Here is a 14,863-nt window from a genome sequence, read left to right as displayed (position 1 = left end):
TTGCTTAGGTGACAGTCTATATTCATGCAAGCACGAACAATCAATACATTTAAGACACTCTCTCACACCAGGAAGTTACAAATATTCAGTTCAGGCATTTTAATTGGCTGTGTCTGCTGCTAGATAATTAACTGATGGAAAGCTGCTCACCACCAGCCAGAAGGATTACAGCTGGAGGTGACGCTGGTGGATGCACTGCCTGCTCTGTGCTGAAGTAGGGTGATGCCATGAATTCTGCCCCACCACCAGCCCACAAATTTAGACTTGCAGTTAGCCACCTCCTCAAGGACAGTGTATAGATGGTGAACTACCTTAATTATTATTTTTTTTATCCAAAGAGATGATAATTTCAACAGAGAAGGCAGCACCTTGAAATGTAGTTCAATGTAATTCAGTCCTGTATGCATACCACCTTCAAAAGGGTACCAACATCTTCACTAAAGTAGAAAAGTCTTAAGGTTGCTGAGTCACAGGTGCTCTTTGAGAAACTCTGTCTGGCCCTCCGTTTTGCAGCTCACTTCTTCCTAGTTTTAGGTGTTTAAATCAAATCAAACTGAGAAACAAATATTTGAGAAATTAAATCTCTCATAGTTACTGACAATAGATACCACTGCTGGGAAGATAATGAGCATGGTATCAATTTACAGACATCAAGAACTGTGTGTAGAAGGCTTAAAAAGTACAAAATCTTTCCAAATTTTATTTCATTGTGTGAGATCAGACAACACTGGTTTAATATTGACTCTTATAGTACTGGCTTCTCTCAGGAATGCTGAAGATATTGACAGGTATTCCTTTTGTTCTGGAATATAAAGAGGAAGAATCCTGTTTCATTTTCTAGTTGGAAAGTGCTGGGTAGATATGATGTACTGCTGTGTTAGACCAGACAAAACAGAATAGTTTTTCTCTTACCTAGAGATTCTGCTGTCCACGTGGCATAAAAGCCACCTCCTTGAATTGAATGGTCAGAGTTAAAGATAACAACTAACTTGTTGGAACCAGACTGAATGGTCCCAGGGGACGTGTTTCCACAATATTTTCCTACGGCAGGAGAGCCAGGAGAGCCGCCATTCAGGATAGTAACAGAGTCCCACTTACAAAGTGAATGATTTTCAACATGGAAGGCCGTAAAAGTAAGCTGAAACACACAAAAGCAACATTTAGGGCCTAGCACCAGCCACATGGGTGGAGGGGTTAGAACAATTCCAGTCAAATCCCATAGCCATCCTAGCACAGTGATTTTTGGGTATGATCAGAGGTCTGACCCTGACTTCACTTTCCTTTCCTGCAAGTGTTGCATGGAGTCTTGCTGCTGTAAGTAACAACAGCTACTTAGCACCAAGGCAGAAATGAAAGAGAAACACTTGGGTTCAAAATTGGCAATACTGGGATTTAACCATATGGTTGAAGTTGAGTGTGGTTCAGAACTGTCTTGAATATGCACAAGTGTTGAACTGAGCTCCTGCTCTCTCACGGCTTCTTGTTATGGAAGCACAAGTAGCTATGAAAGCAGGAAGATAAGGATTTTTTTTTTCTCGTATTATTTTGCATCAGAATACTTAACAGTTGCTAAAAATAATGTTAGTTGCTATTAAATCTGAGAGAAACATTTGCATGGTTGGTTCCTGTGGGCCTGAATGCATCACACAAATAGACTGGGCTGGAGAGGCAGCTACTGCCCCTATCTCCTTCCCACACTGATAGTATTTGTCCTTGGGGTGATATGACTACAGGTGGGATTTCCAGTTCACAGATTTAGATTGCCAATCCAGTAGACTCCTGGATTTGTTGATGTTGCAATACTGATGTACATTCATGACTGCCCGGCCCTCTTCCAATTAGTGTGTTTTTTTTTGTTTGTTTGTTTTTTTGTTTTTTCCCAGTTCCAGGATTGGGATCTTTGTGGAAAAGTTTAGCAAATACATAATATGTCTTCCAGTAACTTTTATGGCTATTCTTTTCCAAAAAAAGCTCTACCTGAGGCAAAGACCAAATACAAATTTAGCTTAAATGGTTTAAGTTTGGAACTTTACCAGCAACTGAAACTGATAGCTTATAACAGAAAAGGTTAGTCTGCCTTCACGGAGGGGGCTGCTACTCTGTCTTTTGAAAACAGAAATTTAAGATTAGTTCTGCTTTAAAGAAATTTGTGGATTAAATAGAACTTTTGTGTTCTACTAAGATCTTCCTGTATTCCCTATAAATAAGCAAATACCTATTCAGTTATCAAAATATCATGCAACAGAACAATTAGGACTATGGATTTGCACTTCAAAGAAATTCCTTTGTAGTTGTAAATAAAGAAAACATGACAGGGAAAATAGTGAAAATCTGCAATGCATTTTTACAAAATTGCCTTCCAGATTTATTTATTTTTTTTTGCCTAGACCTCAAATATCACTATCTAGAGTTGTTTTCCAAAGGATCCGTCAAATAATTCAGTAAATGAAGTTTAGCACTGCTTTAAAGGTGCTCTGATTGTTCTCTCAGCAGTGTGGCTCAAGGAAGTGGCACCTCAGGCAGCTCATTTTTAGTTATTAGGATATAAGGGTGCTGCCTCATTGATGTAAGTTGTACAAGCAATCATATTATCTTCTAGACTTGCCATTAAGACCCAGAAGTAACTTTCCAGTGTCTTGTAACTATTTCGCAGAAATGCAAAAACATCATGCCTCAGGTTATTCTCATGATAGCGAGAATATCCATGTGCATCTAATAACATGAGTTATTTTAATTTTCTTATACAGAGAAAGTCATCCTTTTAAAGTAGAAATCATTGTTATTGCCTGAGGTTAAATTAGATAGGGATCTTTCTATTTTCCAAAAAGCGCAATCTAGGTTGGTTGCTTTATCTCTTTGTTTCTCCCTCTGCCTTAGATAAGGCTGATGGGGAGATTTTTAATTCTTTCAGATTTCTTATTTTCCAGATTGTTTCAAACATCTTCCTCAAGATTCAGAGGGTGCTTCTCTCATTTCCAGCTGCACACACAATCATGGCATTTTTTACTCACAGTGATGGTTGCACCTTCAGGGGCTTCCAACAACCAGGAGCAGTGATTCAGGTTGCTGTATGGCTCTGGGTAGTTAGGACTTGAGATAACTCCCCTTTCACCTGACTGTATACCACCACAAGCTGAAGAAAAAAAACGATAATTCAATACACTTTAGGAACTAAACACCATAAGCATATGGCTGGAGTATTATTCAGCTTGAAACAGTACTAAAATGTATTTAAGTTGGACTGATATAGGCAAGAATGAAAAAATTATCAGGGAAAGTTCAAATCTTAAAATCGTTGACATTGAATTACAGAATAAACAGATGGAATGACCTTGAGAGTTCTTTTTTTTTTTTTTTCTGGCTCTTAATGAAGCTCTGCAAAACCTTTGCCAATTAACATGTACAGCTGCTTCTTCTGCCATATCTTCCATTCATTTATCTCAGACTCCTAAGCAAACTGGTGCCATTCTTGGACCAACACAATTAAGTGAAAAAGTTGCTGATGTGTCTAGATAAGTACCAAGGCTAAATTCAGCTGTGACAGGAAGAATAGTTGTGCTGGCCTGTAAATGGCAAAGTGGTGTAATTTGCACTGATATGGCTCTAAGTGGATTTCAAAATGAGTGCAAAGGTTCGAGCAGCAGACTGCATCTCAGCCATGCTGGCAGTCTGGAGCCGGTTTGAAGTAAGTCAAACTTGGCTGGTGTTACCTGCTACATCCCTATTCCCAAGAGCAACCAGCTGTTCTAAGTGTTGCAGTGCATTGCAAAAACTCAAATGTGGTTCAGGGAATGGGAACAGAGAGACAGAAAATAAATCTGAAAGTTAATTGCTAGCATATGTTTGCTTTAGATGGATATAAATAGTGGCAGGAACTGTATAACTTCTGGGGACCTTTTTGAGAGCTGATCCCACTGTATGAATTTGTAGTGTCACCAAATGAATGCCAGCATTCCCCAGCAGTGCCTCAGTCATCAAGGCCAATAGTCTTTCGAGCCGTTTACCTTCAAACGTGTAGTGGGCCCAGAATCCTTTATCTTCTGCGTTTTCATCGCTTATAAAGTGTACCCAAATCCGGGGGGCAGCTATTACTAGCGGCACTGATGGTGCAGCCTGACCACAGAGTTTGGCTATTAGCTCTCCATCAGCATCCCCTGAGCAAAGAAAGAAAACAAATAGACTTTTTGAATCCTAAAACAGCTACAATAACGTAAAAGAATACATAGGGGAAACATGCATTTCATTTCAACTAGAAAACAAAGAAAAGTATATATCACACAATACTATCTGATTGTTACATGTATGGGTAAAGTGCTGCCATTCATTGGTGGCATCTAGATCTCTTCATTGAGGGTGTTCTCTCCAATGCTGTATTAAATATCCTTCTAATACCATGGGCTGCTTCTCTCCTCTCCCTGCCATCCTGCACATCTTTGTTTAATATGACCCATCAGACCTGAAAACACAGCAACTGATCTACAGCAGTTTTGGGGCAGAATGATGGGAAGAAATGGCTCAAAGACCTAATTGCATGGAAGCCTATTGAGCCTGTGTTCATGGCATCCTCATTAAGGTCAACACAGATTTTGAGCTTTCTACTATGTAGAGATGTGCTTCATCCATGAACAAGCTGTTACTGCTGTATTAATCATGGGGGACTCTTCCCCAGAGAGCTGTACACACTGTTCGGTGTATGGCAAAAAAGAAAAAAAAACAAAACATGTCAACATTTCAAATCATTGAAACCTAAAAAGAAAGCATAGCACACAGAGTTGTACTTCCATGATGCTATATGTTTTTTCATGTTGCTGTAAGCTCTTATTCCATCATGTTGGCAGAAGTATCAGTTTCTGTTTATTACTGACACATGCTCAGGAGAAGGAAAGTAAGTGTAATAGCATTCTTCAAGACATGCAGGCAATGCCATTCCTAAATCTGCTTGTCTAGTATCTGCAGTGTGCTAGTCTTAAAAGTGTATCTCTGTTCAAAAGCAACTCCTAGCTCTGTGCCAAGTATCAGGCTGTTGTTGCAAAGAAGGCAGGAGGCTAGGAAGAAGAAATTTTGGGCACTCTTCTAAGCTTGAACACGATTCTTCCAAGTAACATGGCTGAATAGCTTCATCCTTCAGTCATATACAGTGACACAGCCCACCATTTGAAATGCCTTGAGCCCCAGAGATAAAGGATGACATATAAGGGAATTCTATTAAAGAAAATTACACAGAGAAGTGGTGAAACCTATCTTGTTAACTTGCACTAAAAATGATACTGAGCTGTACAAGCAGAAGACATTCACGGTAAAATATGGTTTGGGGAAAAAAACTACTTTGAGCATTAAGAGATGAAGTGTACTTTTTCTCTTTTGCACTTCAATCACTTTTGGGAAGTGACTGACTACATGACTTGTGTGACCAAGGTTATTCAGTTTGTACAGTGTGAAAGTGTCGCCACCAACTACTGCTTTCACAAATAGCTAGTTGGCCACAGATGTAGACTATTGATAAAGAGAAAGTGTAAATAGAAGACCCAGTGTGCCACGGGATTTGTTTCAAACTAAAAAGAAATGGTCTGAAAGACAAAATCGAAAGTCTTCTGCAAACAACAAAGAACTCTCTCTTGAACCCAACAGTTAGGTGCATATTCAGCTGTGGCAATATGTTCAACTGCAGTACCATGTACAAACTACATATGAATGATAACCTAACATCACATAAAGCTTTACCCTAAGAAATTTTAAATATTTGTTTTCTCTTTTTGGTTTAAATATTTCTCAGTGAATACATAAAGTCAATTCTGTCCTTCCCTCCCACGCCCATACACTACAATTAAGTGTGTTGTAGAGGTAATTCAGTAATTCAGAAGAATTTTACACATCTCAGCTTCATATAGGTTTCCCAGGTAACTCCCTGCTGAATTGGAGCTTTCCCCAAATTCACATCTGCTGTGTTGGGAGTCTCAAACAGCACCTATCTGAGTTTACTGATATTCTGCACCATCCGTATCTCATTGCTTACTGCAGGTTACTTGTCGTCATACAGAGCAGTATTAGGGCATTCTGCCTATGACATGAGGCTGCTTTTAGGAAACTGCAGTCCCATTAGTATGGCCAAAATGTACATTACTATTTAGAAGACAAAACCGCAGAGCAAAATAAGATTGCCTTTTTCCTTCTTTCTTTTGATTGTATTGCCTGAAGGCCTATGGTTCACAATAAAGTGAGGGTAGTGGGAACAGGTGAGTAAATAATCAGATATATTTTATCAAAAGTTCTTCTGAGTTTTCTTTTGATTATTTCACAGTTCCAGTGCATATTTGGGAGGGAACTGTTAGGCTATGCAGCAATGCATGCTATGGCTCTGCAAATGACAAACCAACGCAATGCAACCAAGTGCTCACATTCTAATGAATGTATATGAGTATGTAACAGAGTCTTGTTCTCAAACCCCCACCTTTCAGAAGCAATTTCCTGGTAAATTAGAATCTGTTCTCACTGGGACTTTCCGATTCATCCTTTTAGTGAAGAAGACAGCTGGAGCTTTCATACTACACTTGGCATTAGCTGAGCAATTTTCATATGACATTTCCAGTTGCTTGTTATTGCAGATAGCTAAAGATTCTCGAACATGCAGAAATATTACTGGTACATCAGTCCTGTGATTGCTCTTACTTTGAAATGCTTCATTCTGTATTTAGTGATCCAGTATCACAGGAAATAGGAACTTGTTTTTGGAAACACACCTTATAGAGTACAAAAGTGGGGAATGCAGAACGTATGAATAATTAAAGCATTCTTTAACTCACTCCTGCTATCCCTGGAGATAGCTTAGGAGCAGGGAGAGAATGGGCTGTAAATGAAATAAATTGTTGTTATGACTTCTGCCTGACTTTCAAGGGATTTGAGGTGACATTCATATCGTCCCTTGTAAAGAGAGAGTCAGGTATGTATTGCAATCCCCACAGAATAATTAATTCCCCAAAGATTTGCATGCCACTTTTGCATTTTCTCCCCTGAAAGAGTGACTAGATCTGTGCACTGATTGCAATGTCAGTAAAATCCAACCCCTGGACAAGGAGGCAACATGGAAGGCATGCATAAGGACATGGACACCCTTTCAAATGGACAGATCCTACAACAATCAGCCTCTGCAAATATATATGAATATAAATATTTATAATTAAATAATATTTACAAATATAAATATATTTATAAATAAATATATATGAACAAACACAGTTGCACAACCAGAATCTTGATAAACTTAATCCGTTATGCTGTTGAGCATACAAACCTATTCGTAACTCTACATAGTCATACTGGCAGTCCTGGTGATGTTCCAAGTGGAAATCCTCAAAAGAGATATATATGGATGAATTGTGATGGGAGGGGTTTTCAATGGTCCATTCACAGTTCAGTTTGCTTGTGTAATTCTTGACACCATCATAACCAGGAGTAGAGAAATTCCCACCTGTATGTCCCATCAGAGTTCCACCACACACTGCAGAAACAATATAATTTATTTTAAAATAGTAACAATTCTTGTACAAATGGAACCTCTGTCCTTGTTCATTTTGATGTGCTCATATCAGCAAGGACATGTACTGATTAGATCAGAAATTGTTCTACCTTCTTCCTTTTTATAATTTACTGCTGTATACAAGAGAATTCTTGCCTAGCATCCTGGAAATTATTGGCAAGGCTTTAAAGACACATATAAAATGAAGAAATAAAGATTGTTCATAGTACCAAAATATTTCAACAGCACCATCAATGCAACAAATATTATTTAACTTTCTGAAAAAATCCCATCACAGCTCCAATTAGATACCCATTACCTAATTCTAAACTCGAAACAAGATTTTTCTGGAAAATACCCTCAAGTGTAGTACACTCATGCTACAGTAGGATGCATGTGGAGGGAACAAACCAAGTTTGAAAGACTCAAGACTGTAGTAGTAGGGCTCTGCCAACTATATCCTCCCTGGTGGATGAGCTTGCAAAAGTAGGTTAGCAGCAATCTTTCACAAGCTACAGTAAATTATTTATCCCCCTGAGTAATAAGGAAACACTTGAATTATTCAAGTTGTCTATGGCACTATGCCTGTTGGATCTCCTGATGGAATAAACCCACTTCTGTCCATCTCTTACTAAAGATTAAGTACAAAACAATAAATCAGTAGTAAAAGTAAGGACTGTGATCCATAACAGCGGTTGTTCTTTTCATTTGAAGTCCCTAACTCCAAGAGATTTCCCATTTTTTCAAGTCTTTTCACTTAATTAAAGATGTGACATACATGTGACATCCAGCAACATAACAGAGAGAAAAAGATATCAGAGATCTGTTAGCTGCCTAGGTCATTTTTTTGATATGCACCAATACTTTAGCTCTGAAATGAGTCATCAAAGATTAATCATTTAATTAATTTAATTCAAACATATATACTACCTGCATCTTCACTAGATGTGTATGAGACACTGAATCCTCTGGTTGCATGAGACATATCTGTCACCAAAATGACTTTCATAGTGTTTCCAGAGGATTTTACCTCAGTGCCTGGATTTACCTCACCACACAGCTTCACCAGCCGGGGAGAGTTCTGTCTGAGGCCATTGTAAACCTGTTGGGTTAAAATAACTCTTCTGAGAACAAAATACATTTTATGAACATCTACTGTATCATGTTAACACTGCTTCACCCTTTTAATACAAGGTTCATTAACATCTCTCACAGCAGGTTAGTTCCCAGATCTACTCAGATAAATTACCTTTCAGCTATACTATGTCCATTAATGCTCCATAAAGTGATTATGAAGAGCATTTTCTGCCTTCAGACACAATACTCACAGCCATATAATCTGATGAGCACCTCCAGTGTTCTTCAGTCTTCATATCATTAATGGTTAGGGTGACACGTCGTCCTTCTTCCACTGTGATCCTCCATTCACACACTCGATTATGTGGGTATAGGTTGGGATAGTTGGGGGAAGTAAATGTTCCAACAGGGGCAGTAAAATCCCCACCACATGCTGAAATACCCAAATGTTAGGACACTTCTCAGAGTAAGGCATTGCTTATAGAGTTCAAAGGAAAAAAAAAAAAGAAAAAAAAAAAAGCAAACACCACCACCATCACCACCACCACCACCAACAAAAAAATTAATAATGAAAGAAAAAGAGATACTGAGAGCTTGATTTGATATGCCTGTCCTGTCCATATGTTTTTCTAATCAGCTGAGCTCCTGTCAGTCTTTACCATTCAGCCATAAAAGTTGAATGATAATAGACCATAGCAGATCCAATTATTAACACGCCTTTCTCTGAAGGGTTTATGCCAGACTTCAGAAGCCTGAGTGACCCACAGGCTTTGATGTCAAGCAATACAAGCCTCTCACTGTGGCAGGATTGAGACATTTCTGCCTTCAAGATGACTGGGCAGGGCCTTAAAGTGAGTAATAATGGAAGGATGGATTTTTCCACTGCTGGTTAACAGAGGTAGAGAAAAAGACATCAAGGACTTAAAGAAACACTTTTTCAGTACAGTTATTTTGTATTTTTTCCATCTTTGTTATAAGTATCAAATTTCACTCTGATGAAAGAAAGTTGAAGATCTTGGGTATATAGTGCATTTTCCTTCTGATATTAATGGTGTAAGCTTACCAATTTATTCTTTGTTTCTTCTTAAAATACAGAGATAGTTTAATGGAGTGCAGTGGGAGTCTGTTATTTTATTGCAGAAACAAAGATGAAGGATAAGAAAACTTTCAGCTGAGCTTTTAAATGAGCTGGAAAGAGTTAAAAAGGGACTGCAGAAGATTTTTCAAGATCACTACTGCAAATAATTTTTTTTAAAGTAGCTAGATTTTGCCAGGCCAAGCATTGCAAGGACACCCAAGAATATATATAAGAGAAGTGAGAAACAGGAATAGAACTTTATCCTTAGTCCTGGTGAAGTTGTTGTGTTTAGGACAAGAGGCAATGGACACCGTGAGGGTTGGAGAACACTAGAATAGGTTGTCCAAAAAGGTTTTGGAATGTCCATCCCTGAAGACACTCAAAACTCAACTATCCACAGTCCTAGGCAACGTGCTCTATCTGGCCCTGCGTGAGCAGGATGGTTGCACTCTCCAGGGGTCCCTTCCAACTTTAATGTCTCTGCAGTTTTTTTTGATTCTTTTTATCTTATCGTCATCACTGATGTTAAGCCTGGAAAGACCTTTTTCTTAGAAAGGCAAACTCTCTGGGTAAAACAATCTGGTATGCTTAACTGCATTATCCGAGTGTGCTTCTGCAAGTCTAGAGATGATTTGTGGTGACATATTTGTTATGGAAGAGAACTCTCCGTCAGAAATGGAGTTTTTACATGATCAGCTCCTTTTCCTCCCTCCTTTTCCAAACTCATTTGTTTTGAGAATAAAGAAATTATTCCTGTTAAAATGAGAAAACAACCCAAAGCATTAAGTCCAAACTATTTGTTTCAGGGAAATCTTAGAATACCACTAGCCTTAGAGGAACGAAATAACATAAAGGATCCCTGGAGTTACTGCTGTGGAGAAAAAGTGCAGAAGAGTGTGCTTTGCTGTTTGAAACTTACCATTCAAGGCAACATCCATTACAGAGATAGCTTGTCTTGCAAAGTTTTTGCTAAGCAGTGATCAGAGAGCTCTGTTCATACCTTACCTAGAGTTAAATTTGAAGAGCAAATATACACTGCTCCAACAATAAGTGATCTACAATGTATGCTGTACTAGTTCAGTTATGGTGTGTGGTGTGTTTCCTTCCCAAAATTAAACTGTAACATTACAAATCCAACCTTCAGCACTGGAATCAAAGCGCAGTCTGAATCCTCGGGCATTTACTGATCCATCAGTAACAAACTTGACATAAGCTAAACTGTCAGAGGTATCCATAGCGTCAGGGCGAGTATTACCGCAGTACCTGCCCAGCAAATTCCCTGCAAAAATCAAATAGAGAAAGACAAATTGATATCAAAGATATTATTTCTGTTTCCATTTACATTGAAGGATCAATACTGGTGTCTAAGGAACAGTTGGACATGGTGCTTAGTGACACGGTTTAGTGGGTGTTATTGGTAGTAAGAGGATGGTTGGAACATATGATCTTGGAGCTCTTTTCCAACCTTAATGATTCTATGATTCTGATCACTTTCCAGTTAACCGGACAGGCTTGAGTAAACTAGCAAAATCAAACTATTGCTGGAAAATAAAAGGGTTTTGTTTGCCTTTTTTTCCACAAGCAAGGCAAAGGGGAGCAAACTCTGTACATTTGAAAGGGACACTTTGCACAATGGGGAATGCTTTCAGGAACCTTTGCTGAGGTTTCTTAGCATTATTAGGAAAGGGATGACAAACACAGGAACAATTCTCAGACCAGAAGCACTATATTCTCGGATCTCCACAAAGTCATTTGCGCACTCAGAGGAGTTTTGAATATCTAGGTCTTCCAGTGTGATGGTAAGATAGTGGCCCCTGGGCCCCTGCAGAAACCATTCACACAGCAGGTTGTCTTGATAATGAAGGTCAGGATACCCCACACTTTGAATGATGCCAGTTTGTCCCATCACTGTACCGCCACAGGGAGCTGCAAAAGCAAGAACATTGCTTGGTTGCTTGAATGACTTCAGAAAGACAATCTTGTTTGTAGAAGAACACTCGAGACTTAAAGCTAAGGCACAAGCAACTCATTCTATAACTGCAGTTATATATTGGGAATTGCTTTCTGACCAAAAATATTCCACATTTTCCTTTTAATTCATCCAGTCCTCAATTTATTTATTTATTTACTTATTTATTTTGTCATATACACCCTTCCATAGCAAGCATCCCTTCCTCTCTGTCCTGTCTCTCATTAATTTGAATAAACTCACAGATTTCAAGGCTTATATTTTATCTCTACTCATGTGAATATTTATCAGAAAAAAACACCCTTCAGAAAAAGACTAAAAGAATATCTAATGGTCAGTGTATACCACTCCTTGTGAGGCCTTCTCATAAGGAACCATTGCACAATTCAGGAAACAACTATTTAATATTTAATTTTCTCTCGGATGACTCATTTATCTGTGGTATCTGCAGATACAAACTCACAATACTACAGCTCCCAGCAAATATTCCCTGGTGGAATATATTGGATTTTACAGTATATTCTGTGTGTCTGGTAGATACAGTCTTTTCATGACAATAACAATAGTGTATGTACTGTCTGCTTTGAGTGATTAGTGATTTTGTCATGCAGATGAAATGATAGTTTAAATCTTTTTATGGATACATAAATACATTATAAACTGCAGCTTAGTATACTAACAACATTTTCTTGCAAGTCACTTCAGTTTTCAGGTTCAGAAATATCATAGGACATTATATTGGCCTTAGGGCTTGAAATTAACCAAATCAGCAAACTCCTGCATAAAACGCAGTCTACTTTTTTGCCTTTGAGAAATTAACTGTCCTAGACTTTTCTATGCAAGTGACATTAACATAACCTTCAAAGACCAGCAGAGATTATTATTACCAAAAACTAAAATGTACCCTCTTTCTGAATCTGTTAAAATACTATTTTTTTATTTGATTTTAGATCTGTACTGGTGTTTTCTAGTTTTGTTTTTGCAGCTTGAGACCAAATAATTTAAAAATATTTCTTCTTCCAGCTTACACATAACAATTTTTACTACTCATTCCTTTTCCACTTCATTTTTGTGCTGCCCCTGTTTGTCTAGCACCATTGTTATTATACATTGATTTAAATTTGTATACAGATGTTTCTGAGTTGTTCTTCTGCTAACTCTCTGCTAATTTTTGCATTCACCTTCAGGTTCCTGCTCATGAAAGTGATGCTAATTTTGCATATTAGAAGTTAAATCATGTTACATGACTTCACTTGCCTTGCCCTTTTTACTATTGCCCCTTTGATAACTGTCTTTGACAAGAGATTACCCAGTCTTTGTTTCCATTTCTACAGATATGATCAGTTTCCTATTCCCATAATTTCCATCTCTGCTAGATATAGAACATGTTGCTTTTAACCTATATGATGATTCTGATACATTAGCACTAATGCTAATTGAAAGAGGCAAGTGGTGGTCAGTCCACCTCTTATACATGTTTGAAGCCTCATTTCAAAAAAATGGTATTTGAGACCAAAGTCTTTTCTAAAATGAGAAATGGATAAATGCAAGCATTACCGATTGAGTATTTAGCATTGAATCCCACATGTGTGACACTGTCATCAGATCTGAACCTCAGGTACATGACAGCTCCTGAGGATCTCTGTGAACCTGGGGTCAATCTTCCACAAAGCTTGGCAAGAACAGGAGCATTGGAATCAGCACCATCACGTAGCTCTAGGTAACTTGAAGTACAACTAGAAGAGGAGAGAATTTTCTGTTCAATGTATAGCAGTAGTTGTTTTAAATTAATTCCATAAGGGTACAAAGCCATGAAGCTGTAGTGAATTAGATCAGTCAGTTTCCATGCAGTGTCACGAGGACAGAATCAACGAGTTCATGATCAATGATAGCCTTCTAATATTTCAGTGAATAAAAGTGTTAGAAACATTGACAAAGATTCGTCCAAAGCCCAGTCTATGATCAGATCAGATCTGACAGAAACTTGTCCTTTGGAGGAGTATGAACAGCCCTAGCAAAGTAGTTGTGGCTATCGTTAACATGAGTTTTTTGGTAGAATTCAGATTCAGCAGCTATTCCCTATTAAGTCTGTTGATAACTGATGAATTGAGGAACAGATATAAGAAAGGAATAAAAATTCAAATACAAGGGCCTACTTAGGTGGACATAGAAAGGCTCAAAACATCTTAACCAACAGCTTTGCCTTCAGAATGTTGTACCAGCCTGCAGAGGACATTGATGGAAGTCAGAGAGGAAGGACACCCTTAGGATTCTCTCTCCAGTTCCATTTTTTTCTGAACATGGCTTCAATGAAATTACATCAGCTGAAAACTAGGTCTTGTTTTATGCTTTGTGGAGGGGAGTTGGGGTCAATGTGCAAAACATGCAGATCCATTGCAACTCAGCAGACAGGCAATGGAGGAGGGAGGCAAATATTTATCGTGGTAATCCATTGGACTTAAAACTAGTCGGTAGTCACAATGAAAATATGAATATGAAAGGACTAGAGTGCACAGATGTTTACAGAAAACACCTTTCAACAATGGATGCTTCCTCTCTGTCTGTTACATTTATCTCTACCATGTGCTGCAAAGTTCTGGGAATGTATACCAGTGACTTGATAGCTTCAGTGATCTATTCTAAAAATTTCATAATCCCTTTTGGCTGTAAATCTGGAAGTGTGCTCTGAGAGGAATTAGAGAAAGCAACAGGGAAAGAAAAATCAGAATGAAGTCTCTGGAGAAACACAGGCAAAATAATGTGGATATATACTTTTGTGAAGGTTCAATGTAAAACTGATCTTCAAATTGCAGCTCTACTGCATGTCCATTAGGGGCAGTTATGGTCCAGACACAGTCAACATGAGGGGGATAACTGTCCGGATAGTTGGGGGAGGTTGTATATCCACTGGGGTTGAAATCATTGATATAAATATTCCCTCCACAATCTGGGAAAGAAAAGATCGCCAATAAAAAACATGTTAAGGAAGTGGGTGAGGCATCAAAAATATGAGTCATCACAATATTCCAACACAGTTTCCTTCCACTGTCATATAGCTACATCAAAACATATTTTTTTGTTTATTATTACTTACTGTGGGAAATCATTTACCTAGCCTTCCTCATTTCCACATGTTCTGGTCCCTGAATTAAACTGCTATCAGGTCTTCCTTGGATTGCTTCAAAGCCAAGCAGGAAATATGTTTTCTGCCTTATTCCTATCCCAA

General features: G+C 38.3%; 1 protein-coding gene across 1 annotated transcript in view; it reads right to left on the bottom strand.

Annotated features, from left to right (window-relative positions):
• CUBN (cubilin) overlaps nt 1-14,863 on the bottom strand; it is a gene marked incomplete at its 5' end in the record, with an annotated part of 136,839 nt that overhangs the window by 31,404 nt on the left and 90,572 nt on the right. The window contains 10 exons of the mRNA XM_082754389.1: nt 913-1,138; nt 3,012-3,133; nt 4,005-4,154; nt 7,289-7,495; nt 8,444-8,615; nt 8,842-9,023; nt 10,807-10,947; nt 11,385-11,594; nt 13,195-13,373; nt 14,410-14,584. Of these exons, the coding sequence (XP_082610515.1) occupies nt 913-1,138; nt 3,012-3,133; nt 4,005-4,154; nt 7,289-7,495; nt 8,444-8,615; nt 8,842-9,023; nt 10,807-10,947; nt 11,385-11,594; nt 13,195-13,373; nt 14,410-14,584 (1,764 nt within the window). The remainder of the gene's footprint in view (nt 1-912; nt 1,139-3,011; nt 3,134-4,004; nt 4,155-7,288; nt 7,496-8,443; nt 8,616-8,841; nt 9,024-10,806; nt 10,948-11,384; nt 11,595-13,194; nt 13,374-14,409; nt 14,585-14,863) is intronic.

This window comes from Aythya marila, assembly GCF_965140915.1.
Source record: "Aythya marila genome assembly, chromosome: 2".
NCBI classification, from domain to species: Eukaryota; Metazoa; Chordata; class Aves; order Anseriformes; family Anatidae; genus Aythya; species Aythya marila.
The sequence above is the reverse complement of the archived record's forward strand: the minus strand, read 5'-3'. Positions and strand labels throughout refer to the sequence as shown.